General features: G+C 46.4%; 1 protein-coding gene across 1 annotated transcript in view; it reads left to right on the plus strand.

Moving 5' to 3' along the window:
- Positions 1-14,229, plus strand: part of LOC133258802 (collagen alpha-1(I) chain-like) — a 282,801-nt gene that overhangs the window by 115,055 nt on the left and 153,517 nt on the right. The window contains exon 4 of the mRNA XM_061435519.1: positions 4,950-5,074. Coding sequence (XP_061291503.1) covers positions 4,950-5,074 — 125 coding nt within the window. The remainder of the gene's footprint in view (positions 1-4,949; positions 5,075-14,229) is intronic.

Below are 14,229 nucleotides of genomic sequence, written 5' to 3' on the forward strand. Positions count from 1 at the left end.
ATCTGTGCTTATACAGCTAACTGTCTGCTTTAGCCCACAGTTAATTGAAGTCATTGGAGAATCGTTTGAAAGTGGATTTTGTTCTCTTCCAGCCGGGCCCGTGACCCTGTACTTGTCATTGTAATCAAGTCTTGTGGTTCCATGGCTTCAGAGACCATCTGGAGTAGCTGAGTGGATATTTAATTCCAATTGTCATTTGGGGATAGCTTTCTTGATTCGCTGAGATCAGCTTTTCTATCACCAAAGCAAGGGTAATTGTCTTTAATCAAAGGTCTCACTGAAAAATGTTTAGGCTGCCATGCAAAAGGCAGCTTTGCTTTTTTATTAGGATCCCAAATGTGGATAAAAATTCTTGTGTTTTTTTTTCCTTCTCTTTATTACCTACTTCAAAATAATATTCCACTCTCTAGAATAGGTTTTGTACTTGGACAGATCTGGGTCTAAACTCAAATTTAGATATTTGGGTGCCTTGAGAGAATCTCAGAGTTTTAAGCTCCTTACTTGCAGAATGGAAACACTGGTGTCCTCGCTTTACTAAATTATTCCACTTTCCACCCCAAATCAGAGATAATCACGGACATTCATGGAGCATCTCTACATGCCAGGTGCTTTGTTGAAAACATTGCCATCACTGTTTTATTAAATCATCCCAGTGACCTCAGGAGGCTGGAATTATTTTATCTCCATTTTAAAGATGGAGAAACTGAGGCACAGAAAGGTGAAGCGTCCTGTTAAAGGCAGTGAGTGTCACAGCAGGACCTGAGGACGCTGCGATGGGGTGAGGTGATTCGAGAGACATGAAGTGACCACGATCTGGACGGTTCTTGGCCTTTGGTAGAAACTCAAAGAGGAGTGAAAGTGTTAGTTGCTAGTTATGTCTGACTCTTTGGGACCCCATGAACTGTAGCCCGCCAGGCTCCTCTGTCCGTAGAATTCTCCAGGCAAGAATCCTGGAGCGGGCAAGCCATTTCCTTCTCCAGGGGATCTCCTGCATTTCGGGCAGATTCTTTACTGTCTGAGCCGCCAGGGAAGCCCAGCGTACAGAGTTGCTTATTGAGTGAATTGCAGGAAAACTTGGCCCTTCTCTTGAATTGGTTCCCTTCTATATGGTGACGTTTTGGCCTATCAACCAACTGATCTCTTTAATGTGCCTGGCATAGTGAAACTGGTCTGGGGTGTCTCATGCTTACGAGGTGCCCCTAAACCTTGGAAATCTCTATAAGGTCATGAGGAGCACAGACAGAAGGAAAATAGGGAGCAAGCTGCTCTAGACTTCATGGGAAAAGCAAGGGCATTCTTGAGGGTCCCATGGTGTATTAGTTAGGATATTTGTTGTTTTTAGTCGCTCAGTTGTGTCTGACTGTTTGCGACCCCATGGACTGCAGCGCACCAGGCTTCCCTGTCCTTCACAATCTCCAGAGCTCGCTCAAATTCATGTCCACCGAGTTGGTGATGCCATCCAACCATCTCATCCTCTGTCGTCCCCTTCTCTTCCTGTCTTCAGTCTTTTCCAGCATCAGGGTCTTTTCTAAAGGGCTGGCTCTTCACATCAAGTGGCCAGAGAATTACAGCTTCAACCTCAGCATCAGTCCTTCCAATGAACATTCAGGACTGATTTCCTTTAGGATCGACTGGTTTGATCTTACAGTCCAAGGGTTTCTCAAGAGTCTTCTCCAACACCACAGTTCAAAAGCATCAATTCTTTGGCACTCAGCTTTCTTTATGGTCCAACTCTCATATCCATACATGACTACTGGAGAAACCATAGCTTTGACTAGATGGACCTTTGTTGGTAAAGTAATGTCTCTGCTTTTTAACATGCTTTGTAGGTATGTCATAGCTTTTCTTCTAAGGAGCAAGCGTCTTTTAGTTTCATGACTGCAGTCACCATATGCAGTGATTTTGGAGCCCAAGAAAATAAAGTCTGTCACTGTTTCCATTGTTTCCCCATCTATTTGCCATGAAGTGATGGGACTGGATGCAATGATCTTAGTTTTTTGAATGTTGAGTCTTAAGCCAACTTTTTCACTCTCCTCTTTCATCTTCATCCAGAAGCTCTTTAGTTCCTCTTCACTTTCTGCCATGAGGGTGGTGTCATCTGCATATCTGAGGTTATTGATATTTCTCCCGGCAATTTTGATTCCAACTTGTGCTTCATCCAGCCCAGCGTTTCTCATGATGTACTCTGCACAGAAGTTAAATGAGCAGGGCAACAATATACAGCCTTGACGTACTCTGTTCCCAATTTGGAACCAGTCTGCTGTTCCATGTCTGGCTCTAACTATTGCTTCTTGACCTGCATACAGATTTCTCAGGAGGCAGGTAAGGTGGTCTGGTATTCCCACCTCTTTAAGAATTTTCCACAGTTTATTGTGATCCGCACAGTCAAGGCTTTAGTGTAGTCAATGAAGCAGAAGTAGATGTTTTTCTCGAACTCTTGCTTTTTCGATGACCCAGCGGATGTTGGCAATTTGATCTCTTACTCCTCTACTTTTTCTAAATCCAGCTTGAACATTAGGAAGTTCTCGGTTCATGTACTATTGAAGGCTGGCTTGGAGAATTTTGAGCATTACTTCAGTTGCAAAAACAGGGTAAGGAACTCACAGTGTCAGTATATAAAGGAATCTGGAGGTGGGGTCACTCTACAAGAGGTTTGGGGGCTGGACTTTTCTGTTCCTGAATCTGTTGACTTTCCATCCTTAAGCTTGACCTTTGTCACAAAGTAGCTGCCACAGCCCCAAGTATTTCATCTTTATAGAATCTCAGTTGAGCGACTAACACAGGCAAGGAACACATCTGCCACACAGAGCCATGGGGATAAGTGGGTGAGAAGCAGCCCGTGTGCCTTCCTTTCACATCAGCATAAAATGAGAGGCCTTGGCTCACCTGGATTAGAGACCCCAGTGGGCAGATGGTAAAGTATCTGCCTGCAATGTGGGAGACCCAAGTTTGATCCCTGGGTCAGGAGGATCTCCTGGAGAAGGAAATGGCAAGCAACCCACTCCAGTACTCTTGCCTGGAGAATCCCATGGACAAAGGATCCTGGTGGGCTAGAGTCCATGGGGTCGCAAAGAGTCGGACACGACTGAGTGACTAACACACACGTGCATGCACACACACACACACACACACACACGGAATGAGACTGAAGTCCTAGCCCATAGCAGAGTCCTCTGGGCTGGGCATGACTTCAGCTATCTGTGCCTCAGGGTCTCATCTGTAATAATGAGGATGGTTTTAGTACCTGCCTCATACTATGAGGTTTCTGTGAAGATTAAGGGAGTTAATTTGGTTAAGATGCCGAGAACTCTGCTTAGCATGAAACACAAACTATGTGAGTATTATTGCCTCTGTTTCTTGGGACCAGGCAGATACCTAAGGCAGGCAACTGTCTTGGTTTGTCCAGGACTGACTGGGTGCCTCGGACACGGGACTTTCAGTTGTAAGACCAGAACCGTCTGGGGCACACCAAGGGGAGCTGATCACTCGGGAGGGAACGAGTGAAGTGGGCTGGGAGGGTGGAGGCAAACCGGAGAGCTTGCACCTTGGTCACGTCACTCTGCCAGGCAGTTGACATCTTTCCTACCATGGGGTCAGAACTTATTTTTCCAGAAAAGCCAGATAGCTGGATTTTTTATTTTAGATATCTGAATGTTTACGTATTTTAAACATTAAAAAAAAAAAAAACCAACCACACTGCTGGACCCTTGGGCTGCCATTTTACATCTTACTCCTCTCTTTTCAGCCTCCATCCCTTACAGGCGGGATGTTTCTTGGTTCTGAAACATGTATATTTATCTCCTGCCTTCCCAGAGAGGCTCCTTAACTCATTCTTATTTGCTTCTGCAGGACGCATAAGACAGAAATTGAAGAAGAAAAACATTCCGTAGTCTGGGTGGCTGCATGGACAGAAAGATTTCCCTGATAAATATCTTCCCCGTCACTCATTTGTGAAAGCTGCACGATGAGAAATTAGCTGTGGGTGTGAGTGCCGTGGGTGGCTCTGTCACCGTCACGGTGTTTGGGGGAAGAAGAGTCGTTCATCTTAGGTCACGTGGCAGGCGGGGTCATTGACTTCCTCTGCTCCCTCATGGTTGTGCCATCTGCGGACCTTACTTTTTTCTTTTTTAACTGAAGTATAGTTGATTTACAATATAATTTTAGATTCGGGTGTACAGCATAGTGACTCAGTACTTGTCGATTATTCTCCATTGTAGGTTATTACAAGATCACGGGTATAATTTCCTTATGTGTGTATGTATGTGTTAGTCGCTTAGCTGTGTCTGACTCTGCAACCCCATGGACTCTAGCCCACCAGGCTCCTCTGTCCATGGGATTCTCCAGGCAAGAGTACTGGAGTGGGTTGCCAGTTCCTTCTCCAGGGGATCTTCCTCATCTAGGGATTGAATCTGGGACTCCTGCATTGCAGGCAGATTCTTACTGTCTGAGCTATCAGGGAAGCCCGTAATTCCCTGCGCTATTGGTAAATCCTGGTTGTTCATCTGTTTTATGCATAAGAGTCTGTATCTGTTACTCTCACACCCTTAATTTGTCCCTGTCCCTCCCCTTTGGTAACCACAAGTTTTTTTTATGTCTGTGAGTCTGTCCTGTTTGCATATATATATTCCTTTGTGTTATTTTTCAGATTTCACATGTAAGTGATATACAGTCTTTGTCTTCCTCTGACTTATTTCACTGAACATAATACTCTCTCGGTCCATCCACATCGCTGCAAACGGCAGAATTTCACTCTTTTTTTAGCTCACATTCCATTACGTGTGTGTGTGTATATATATACATATATACATATAGACCCACATCGTCTTTATCCAGTTGCTGCTGATGGGCACCTAGGTTGCTCCCATGCCTTGGCTATTTTGAATGATGCTACTTGGAACATTGGCATGCATGTATCTGTTTGAATTCGTGTTTTCATTTTTTTTTTCCAGATACATATGCAGGAGTGGAATGGATCTTACAGTTTTTTTGCAGCAAATGTGTGCTGATCCAATCAGTGGCCTTCACTAATGGAACTCGGAAGGTTCTGGAAGTGGGAAGAGCTGTCCCATTGATGGTGAGCATTGGGTCCACCGTGGTGAAGGTTCAGGGGCCCGTGGACGACATTCCGTGAATGCTTGTGAAGAAGGCGCCCGCCCGCTCCAGCATTCTTCCCGGGTCTCTCAGGTCCCAGGCACCCACACGGAAGTTCTCACCTCCCCCCGTTTCCCCATTCTGGTGGGTGAAGCGAGAACTTTCCTGTGGGTGAACACTTGTCCCGGTTCAGTCTCAAAGGGCAGGCATCGGGGGTGCTACTGAGGACTCTCGATTCCTCAGAATGTTTGCATCTGAACTAGGATCGCTGGTAAATGCGTCATTAGAACCCAGTGGAACGCATCCCAGGGAGAGGGCACTTCAGGCAGCCTGACCATCTGGCCCACTCACCCTGGATCCTCCCTGGTCAGGTGATAAGCCCTAGAGGAGGTCATTTGCTTTGGTTCTCTTGCTCTCTAGAGTCTTCATGTCACACCTGTCTGCTCCAAGTGAAGGAGAACTCCTTAAGTACACACTTCCTCAAATTTCACTTCTTTGCACACAACCTTCCTGAGTTTTGCCATATTTATGTATGAACCAGGCTACTAGTAACTTAATATTTTTGTTTACATAAACTCACATGAGTTTACTTAAAGGGAAACTTACACAAATAGGAAGCCAAGATCATGTTCTAAAAGTAGGATTTATAGGAAATAGAGCTACAATGGAAGTAATGTCATTATATACCAGCTAGATTCAGCTGCCTAAGAAGGCTCTTAACCTGACACCTGCCCCTTTTTTGTCGGAGGGGAAATGACAGGTGTCAGAGGACTCTCAGAGACATCGTAGCACCGTCCTGAGCCTTTATCCTACAGGACGACAGACCAGGAGCCACCCCCTCTCTGACTCAATGCTTTTTAATATGGTGCTCCCTCCTCCTCACCATCCGAAGTCATAAAGGTTCTACATTTTGGAGAAAACCATCCCAGCAGATACTGTACCTTCAACCTCAGCTCCTCTTAGCCAGGAGGTCCTCTTCAAGGGGGAGTCCCTAGACTGAGTCTTCCCTAAATCAAGAATTTCGGGTCCTGGGCAGATATCAGTGCTGGGGTCGTTGTCACACTGGGTAGATTCTCTTGATGGACACTGGCTTTAGGGCTGAATGAGAATCTGCAGAGAGGAGCCCAGAAATGAGCTGATATCATAGTCTTTGCAAGAGGTTCTTATGACTGAGGAAGTCTGTGAACCTCCACCTCAGCTTCTTAGCAGCGGCAGAGAGACTTTGAGATGGGGCGTGCTCTTCCCAGCCCCTACAGGCATCCTCCACAGACACAAAATCAGCTTGGTATGCAGATTATTTATTGGTACATTTTAAGTATGTGCTAAATGCCAGGCGTTGTGCCAGCCCTAGGAGGATCCTGCAAAGCAGAGATGACAAAGGATGGAACCATTCTTTAACGGATGCAGAGCTCAGACTTGGCTTTTGAGATGACTCTATTCCCTAAGGCAGTTTTTAACATCATGGTGCCATGTTCACCATTAACCTTTTCACGGGCAACCGAGGGTGTCCTGATTCTGGCAATGGCAGTCTAGCTTGTCTTGGGCCAGTCTTCCTGTTGAGGATGAATGGGAAACCTAGACCAAAAAAAAAAAAAAATCCCTTTGAAGGTTTTAGAAAGCTGCTAAGGGTTTGAGGGGCCAAGATCCCAGGAAAAAAGAGAAGCTCCCAGGCTTGAGTCTAGTATTTCAAACAATTTTCCTTTTGCAGCATTTGCTGATTTGGAAGCAGGGGCTGATGGGCTGAGCAATACTCTTGGCAGATTTATAGAGCTAGGGCAACAAACACTGGCATTCAGGGCCTGCCAAGAAAGAGGGGCCCTGGGGAACAGCCTCAGCTTTCAGTTGGAGCCCTGGAGAGCTGCTCCCTGGGAGTAAGGATGAGCTTAGATCCTCTCTCAGAAAGACTGAAGCTCAACAGTGAGTCATCTCAGTCCCTGATTGGATTAAGTTGATCTTAACCTGGTTGTCTGCCAGAAGCAGAGGTAAATCTTTGGAAAGAGGTCGGAACATTTACATTTGCTCTTCCTTGCATCCTGTTGCCCTGGATCTCACTGCAGCCACAGCTCCCAGAGCTAGCTTTATGCAGGTGTCACTCGAGAACGCTGCATCAACCTCTGCATATCCCTTAACTTCCCAGACCAGGGGTTCTCTGGTGCCTGTGGGAACCTGCCTTTCATACACATGCAGCCTGGAAGTAAAAGGGAGTTATCCACTTACAGAGCAACTCTTCATCAATGGGAGATGTGGGTTGTAGAGTAAGTACATCTCCCTTCCATTCTTCAGGAAGAAAATTCCGAGTTATATTTATATTTTTTAGGAGGTCTTGGCAGGATCAATCACCAGTAGCTTAAGGTAACGACCAACTCAAGGAGGTGCCCAGAAATTGCTTTTTTCTTTTTCCCGTTTTATTCTACTCAGAACCCCACGCCTGTGCATTTGGATTACCACCCCAAATGAACTGTCTATGTACAGGTCAAGGTCTGAGCTTCTACTTTCTCGAGAATCCACTCTAAGAAAATGTAGAGGTTAAAATCCTCTACATTTTCCACCTACAATGTCTAGCATACAACAACAAGTAAGCAGAAAGACAAAAAGATTAAAAAAAAATAAGAGAAGATACAGCCAACAGAAATAGAACCATAGAAAATTCAGATATTAGTGTTGTCTGAAAATACACTGTTAGGTAAAAATATTACTAGAGGTAAAGAAGGATATTCCATAAGGATAAAAATCACACTCTCTAAGAAATATATGGCAATTCTAAATTTGTTTGTGTATGATACCATAGCCTTAAAATTGACAAGCTCAGCTGATAAAGAATCCACCTCCAATGCAGGAGACCCTGGTTCGATTCCTGGTTTGGGAAGATTCCCCTGGAGAAAGGATAGGCTACCCACTCCAGTATTCTTGGGCTTCCATGGTGGCTCAGCTGGTAAAGAATCCACCTGCAATGAGGGAGACCTGGATTCGATCCCTTGGAGAACGGAATGGCTACCCATTGCAGTATTCTGGCCTGGAGAATTCCATGGACTATACAGTCCCAAAGAGTTGGACACAACTGATCAACTTTCACTCTCACTTTCAAAAGGAGAAATAGACAAATCTCAATCTTATTAAGTGATTTTTAATATGCTTCTATCAGTAACTGGTAGGAAAAAAATAATCAGAACAGCTAAAGATTTAGAACATTTAATCAACATTATTAATAAGTTGACATAATTGGCATATATAGAACGTTGCACCCTAGAACTACAGAGTACACGTTTTTGTCAAGAGCTCATGGAACATTTAACAAAATAGACTACACATTAGGCCATAAGGCAAGTCTCTTCAAATTTCAAAGGGCTGAAATCACATAGAATATATTTTCTGATTATAGTAGAATTAAGCTAGAAATTAATTCAAATATAACTAGAAAACTCCCACGTGTTTGGAATAAATAACTGATATGTTAAAGAAGAAATTATAGTGGATCACTCTTCAGTCTTTTGGCTAAGATCAAGTGTAGGAATTACAGTGGAGATTAGAAAATATTTTCAATTCAATAATGAAAAGATTAAGTATCAAAACTTGTAGAGATTTTTACTAAAATCAAGATGAAGTAACAGAGGCTAGATTTACCTTTCTTTTTTAAATTATTCAAAAATTAGGGGAAAAAGAAGCAACATATGTGATCATATATAGCAGGGATAACAGTTATCTCTGAGAGAAGGGAGTCAATAGGAGTTGTATGATTGTCTTGGCTTTTTGCCCAGAGAAGGTTTTCACACTGTAGAACAAATTGATAAATTGGAATTCATCAAAATTAGGAACTCTATTCTTTGAAATATACTTTTAAGAGAAGAAAAAAACAAGTCATAAAATGGGAGAAAATATTGGTAAATTACTTATCTGATAAAGGACTTGAATGCAGAATATATAAGGAACTCTGAAGCTCAAAAGGTTTGAAAATATACTTTATCAAAGAAGATATGCTATACTATGCTATGCTAAGTCACTTCAGTCGTGTCCGACTCTGTGTGACCCCATAGACGGCAGCCCACCAGGCTCCCCCGTCCCTGGGATTCTCCAGGCAAGAACACTGGAGTGGGTTGCCATTTCCTTCCCCAGAGGATCTTCCCAACCCAGGGATCGAACCTGCATCTCCTGCATTGGCAGGCAGGTTCTTTACCCCTGAGCCACCAGGGAACCCCAACAAAAAATGTACTGGGTGCCTTTTATGTACCAAGCATTGTGCTAGAGAAACTGAACAATAAGCCAAAGTCCCTCCCCAACCCAAAACACATACTCTGTGTGTGCATGTTTTATGGCAAATAAAGAATGACAGTTTACTCGTGATTGGCACAGAGCAGAATGCTATGGGAGCCTGCAGCAGGCGAAACTAGCATTTCTCCAGACAACGGGTTCTCTGCTGAGCACTGAAGGATGGCTGGGATTTAAGCCAGTGAAGAAAGGGAGAGAAGTGTTGCAAGTAGAGGAAACAGCAAAAGCAAAGACCTCAGAGAGGGGAGAGAACTTCGTGCATCTGAGGAACCCAGAGTTCATTGTGAGATAGTGACAGAAAGCTAGAAAGAAGTGTCAGTGGCCAAGCCACGCAGGTTCCTCCAAGCCAAGGAGCCTGGACTTTATTCTGAGGGCAATAGGGAACTCTGGCAGGATGTTCATGAGTGAGGGGAATGGATTCTAGGGTTGTATTTGCTTCTGGATGGCAACGGTGGAGGGTTTCCCAGTGGTTTGGAGGTAAAGAATCTACTTGCCACGCAGGAGACACAGGAGACGTGGGTTCAGTGTCTGGTTGGGAAGATGCCCTGGAGCAATCCACTCTAGTCTTCTTGCCTGGAGAATCCCATGGACAGAGGAGCCTGGCGGGTTATAGTCCACAGGATTGCAAAGAGTCAGGCACGACTGAAGCGACTTAGTACACACGGCAAGGGTGGAGGTATGATCAGTGAGAGGGATGCTACGGTCAGGCAGAGGTGATACAGGGAAAAAGATGGACAACAGAGAGTGGATTTTGAAGAAGAGTTAGGAGGGGGAATGGATGGGACCAGGTGCTAAGTGGGCTTGGCAGGTGGTGGGGTTGATAAATGACCTCTAGGTAGTCTTGTCATTTTCAGCCAGCGCTGGTGGCGGGGAGGTGATGGGGATGCACAAACAGCGACAGACTCTCAAACTTCATCCCGCTCTCACCGCACAGCTGCACCCGTTATCTCAGTGCCGCAGTTCTGACGCTCCGGGCTCATCCACATCCACCCTTCTGTTTACAGCCAAGCCCCGGGGAGGCTGCTGGGGAAGAGCAGAGCCTGGCTCTAGAGAAGCATCCTGACAAAATAATTAGAGTCAGCGAGAGGGCGATGAGTGGCAGATAAAACTTAGATAATCTGAGTCCCGCATTTAAACTGGGGAGCAAAGTCAGTGCCTCCCTGGCTCATCGGGGGGTCCTTGAATCATTTTCTGGCCTGGACCCTTCTCCTGGACTGGGACCCGATCAGTACATGTGCTGGGTGATCTGGGGTCATGAGGAAGCCAATGGTCTGATACTTGGCAGGTGGCTCGCAGAGCCCCCTGGTAATTGTGACCGTGATGACCATCTGCTGTTTGGACAGCCCTCCTTCCCTCTTCCCCTGGAAACAGCATCTTGATTTCCTTCTGGGAAACTTCCTCTCCCCGACTCCCAGTCCGTTCGGTTCTGTTGGATCTGACTTTACTCCCAGTTGCAGATGGGAATTGGTGGCCCCCTGCGTAGCGTCTCCTGCAGAGAGAGAGGTCTTTCCGTAAAAGCCCTGCCAGGATTGGATTGGTGTCTTCAGATAACATGTCCATCCACACCCCCGTCCCTCTGGGAGGGAGGCCAGGGCACTCTGATTGGGTGAACTTGGGTTACGTGCCGCCTTCCTGATGAAGGGGAGGGTGGGATCACAGGTTTGTTTTTTTTTTTCAATTTATTTTTTTTTTCAATTGAAGGATAATTACTTTACAGAATTTTGTTGTTTTCTGCCAAGATCAACATGAATCAACCGTAGGTGTACATATGTCCCCTCCCTCTGGAATCTTCCTCCCACCTCCCTTCCCATCCCACCCCTTTAGGTTGATACAAACTCTGAGTTCCTGAGCCATACAGCAAATTCCCATTGGCTATCTATTTTACATATGGTAATGTAAGTTGCCATGTTACTCTCTCCATACATCTCACCCTCTCCTGCCCTCTCCATAGCTCTGTCCTCTATGTCTGTTTAAAAGCCCTGATCTTGGACACTAGCTGCGTAAAATGGGCAGATGACTTAGACTTTCTGAGCCTCTATTTTCCTCATCTGTATAAGGGATGCAATAGCAGATCTCCAGCGGGATTACTGGGGGGATTAAGAGAATTATTCTTTCAGAACTTTTCAGTAGACTATGGTAGCCCCTTGTATTTGTTATTCTCGTACTCTGGACGCTTCGCCACCCCCTTCTTTATTATTAAAGCCCCAGAGGGCTCTGTTCCTGCCAACCAGGTGCTTTTCTGACAAGTATGTTGGACGTCAAAGGGGTCAAGAGTGGCGCCTGGGACCCGAATAGCTAGTGGTGTCACCCAGGATGTGTCACAAGCACTGTGCCCCCGACCCGTCCTGTCACCCGGCCCCTCTGCCTCCGGCTCCCAGGGACAGGCTCTCTAGCTACTCCCACCTCACCGGTGAGAACACTGAGCTCAGAGCGGGGCGGGAAGTGCAGGAGGACCCTCAGCTGACACGGGGCAGCACTGGGGCTTGAGCCCAGGTCTGCCGGATTCTGAAGCCTCTGCTCTGTGCTCTGTGACAGTCCTTTGTGCTGAAGGTCAGGGGTCCCGTCATGGCAGGAAGTGCCTGGGGGCAAAGGTCTTGATCAGCATCGGGTGGGGACCTTTCCTGATCCCCTGGCACAATCGAAATAGGTCCCTTCTTGCTTTTCCTGTTCACCAGCTTCTCCAGGGCCTTGCAGAAGACTTGGGCTGTGACAGGGGAAAGTATGAAGAGAGATGGGAGAGTCCTCACAGCTTTATAGCATAAGCACTCAGCACGGACGGTTCGGCAAGCCAGTGTTCATGAGACGCCATTCATTCATGTGTTCACTCACATGTGGGAGTCGTGTTTTGGGGTCTGTAGGGACACCAAAGGGACTACAGTTCACACTCCTCGCTGACGCAGCCATCTGGTGAACCCCCTTCCCCGCCTCTGAGAAAGCACAGGGCTCTCGGAGGACCTGGCCCACTCCTGTTCAGGTGGTTGGCTAGGAGGGTTGAGCGCCACGTCCTTTGGCCGCAGTTAGCTGTTCAGAGGAGGGTCAGCCCTGGGTCTTGGGGGGGCACTTTCTTCCCTCTGGGCTTGTAAAAGTGATTGGCTGTGGGCCTGGGGATGCTCAGGGCTGTCCTGCCGCCCCATGGGGACCCCCAGCACGGGTCAGCAGAGCATGGCACAGCTGTGAGACGGAGCATCCAGAAGAGATTTCTCAGCTTGCTGGATGAAGTCGGGCACGTCTCTGGGCTTCTCGATTACAAGACGCATTTAAAATAATCAGCCCACTTTAAGTGTGGCTTCTTATATACACTTGACCACTTGATCTTCATGATCTCATTCCAAAACCCAGAGGAACATCTTTCTATTTTATTGTAATACTTGTGTGGACATATAGGTATTTGTGTCCAGTTTATGTTTAAGAGATTTTTTTGATATCCATGGGGACCTGGATTTTAGCTCTGGCTTTGCCTCTAAGTCGTAGCGTGAGCCAGGGCCAAATTCACCTCCTCTGCAGGCCTCAGTCTTCCCATCTGTAATATGGATACGCTGGGCCCACTGCCCTCTCAAATCCTTTCCACTCTTACTTTCTATGAATTTAAGATTGGTATGTGCGTGATGAGACAGAAGTAAACGCTGATGTGGCATCACTGGGCTCAGAGTTCTGTTTGCTGAAGCAGACAGGAGCCTGATGGAGACCTGATTGGTTGGGGAAATAGGGATTTATCTGTAGGAGGCCACGGCACCCCAGACATGGGCTTGCTGCCTCCCGCAGACGTGTAAAGCATCGCTAATGATTAAGCCTGCCTGCAAAGCTCCCCGCACAGATGGCTGTGGGGCTGCACACTGAGCTTTGGGAAGGAGATGTGAAACCTGAGAGCAGCTGGCATCCGATCAGCCTCCGATACAGGCCTGGGCTGTAAAGCTTTTAACACAGACCTTGAATGTCCACAACCTGCAGGATCAGAGGCCAAGATCCCCAACTAAGGGATGCTCCAGCTCTCAGATTCCAGACTATGCCAATGGTGGATGTGACAATTAGCCCACAGAGACAGTGGCTTTTTTTTCTTGCTTCAGCAGTGAGACTCATCCTCCTGGGCTGAGATAACCATTTACACTACTGATAGGTTGCAGTTGCGAAAGAGAAAAGCATAATTGTTAGGGTGTATTAGGATCTGGGGAAGGCGATGGCACCCCACTCCAGTACTCTTGCCTGGAAAATCCCATGGACGGAGGAGCCCGGTAGGCTGCGGTCCATGCGGTTGCTCAGAGTCGGACAGGACTGAGCGACTTCACTTTCACTTTTCACCTTCATGCATTGGAGACGGAAATGGCAACCTGCTCCAGTATTCTTGCCTGGAGAATCCCAGGGACGGGGGAGCCTGGTGGGCTGCCGTCTATGGGGTTGCACAGAGTCGGACACGACTGAAGTGACTTAGCAGCAGCAGCAGCAGCATTAGGATCTGGGTAGCGAAAAAACCTTCTAACTGGAGCTAAAAGGATGAGAATATTTGCTCTTTTTTATATGGACACAAATGTAAAGAAATAGAAAAAATTTTGTAATTTTTATTTTTTTTCAATTATTTTGTAAAATCTTTTTCTTTTGTACTGGGGTATAGTTGACTAACCAACAATGTGGTGACGGTTTCAGGCGCACAGGGAAGGGTCTCAGCCACACACACATGTGTCCATTCTCCCCCAACTCCCCTCCCATCCAGGCTGCCACATAACTCTGAGCAGTTCCCTGTCCTATACGGTGGGTCCTTGTTGGTTATCCAATTTAAATACAGCAGTGTGTACATGTCCATCCCAAACTCCCTAACTATCCCGTCCCTCTGTCCTTCCCCCTGGCATCCGTAATCTCATCCTCTAAGTCTGTGAGCCTCTT

The sequence above is a fragment of the Bos javanicus genome, chromosome 13 (assembly GCF_032452875.1).
Source record: "Bos javanicus breed banteng chromosome 13, ARS-OSU_banteng_1.0, whole genome shotgun sequence".
In the NCBI taxonomy this organism is placed as follows: Eukaryota; Metazoa; Chordata; class Mammalia; order Artiodactyla; family Bovidae; genus Bos; species Bos javanicus.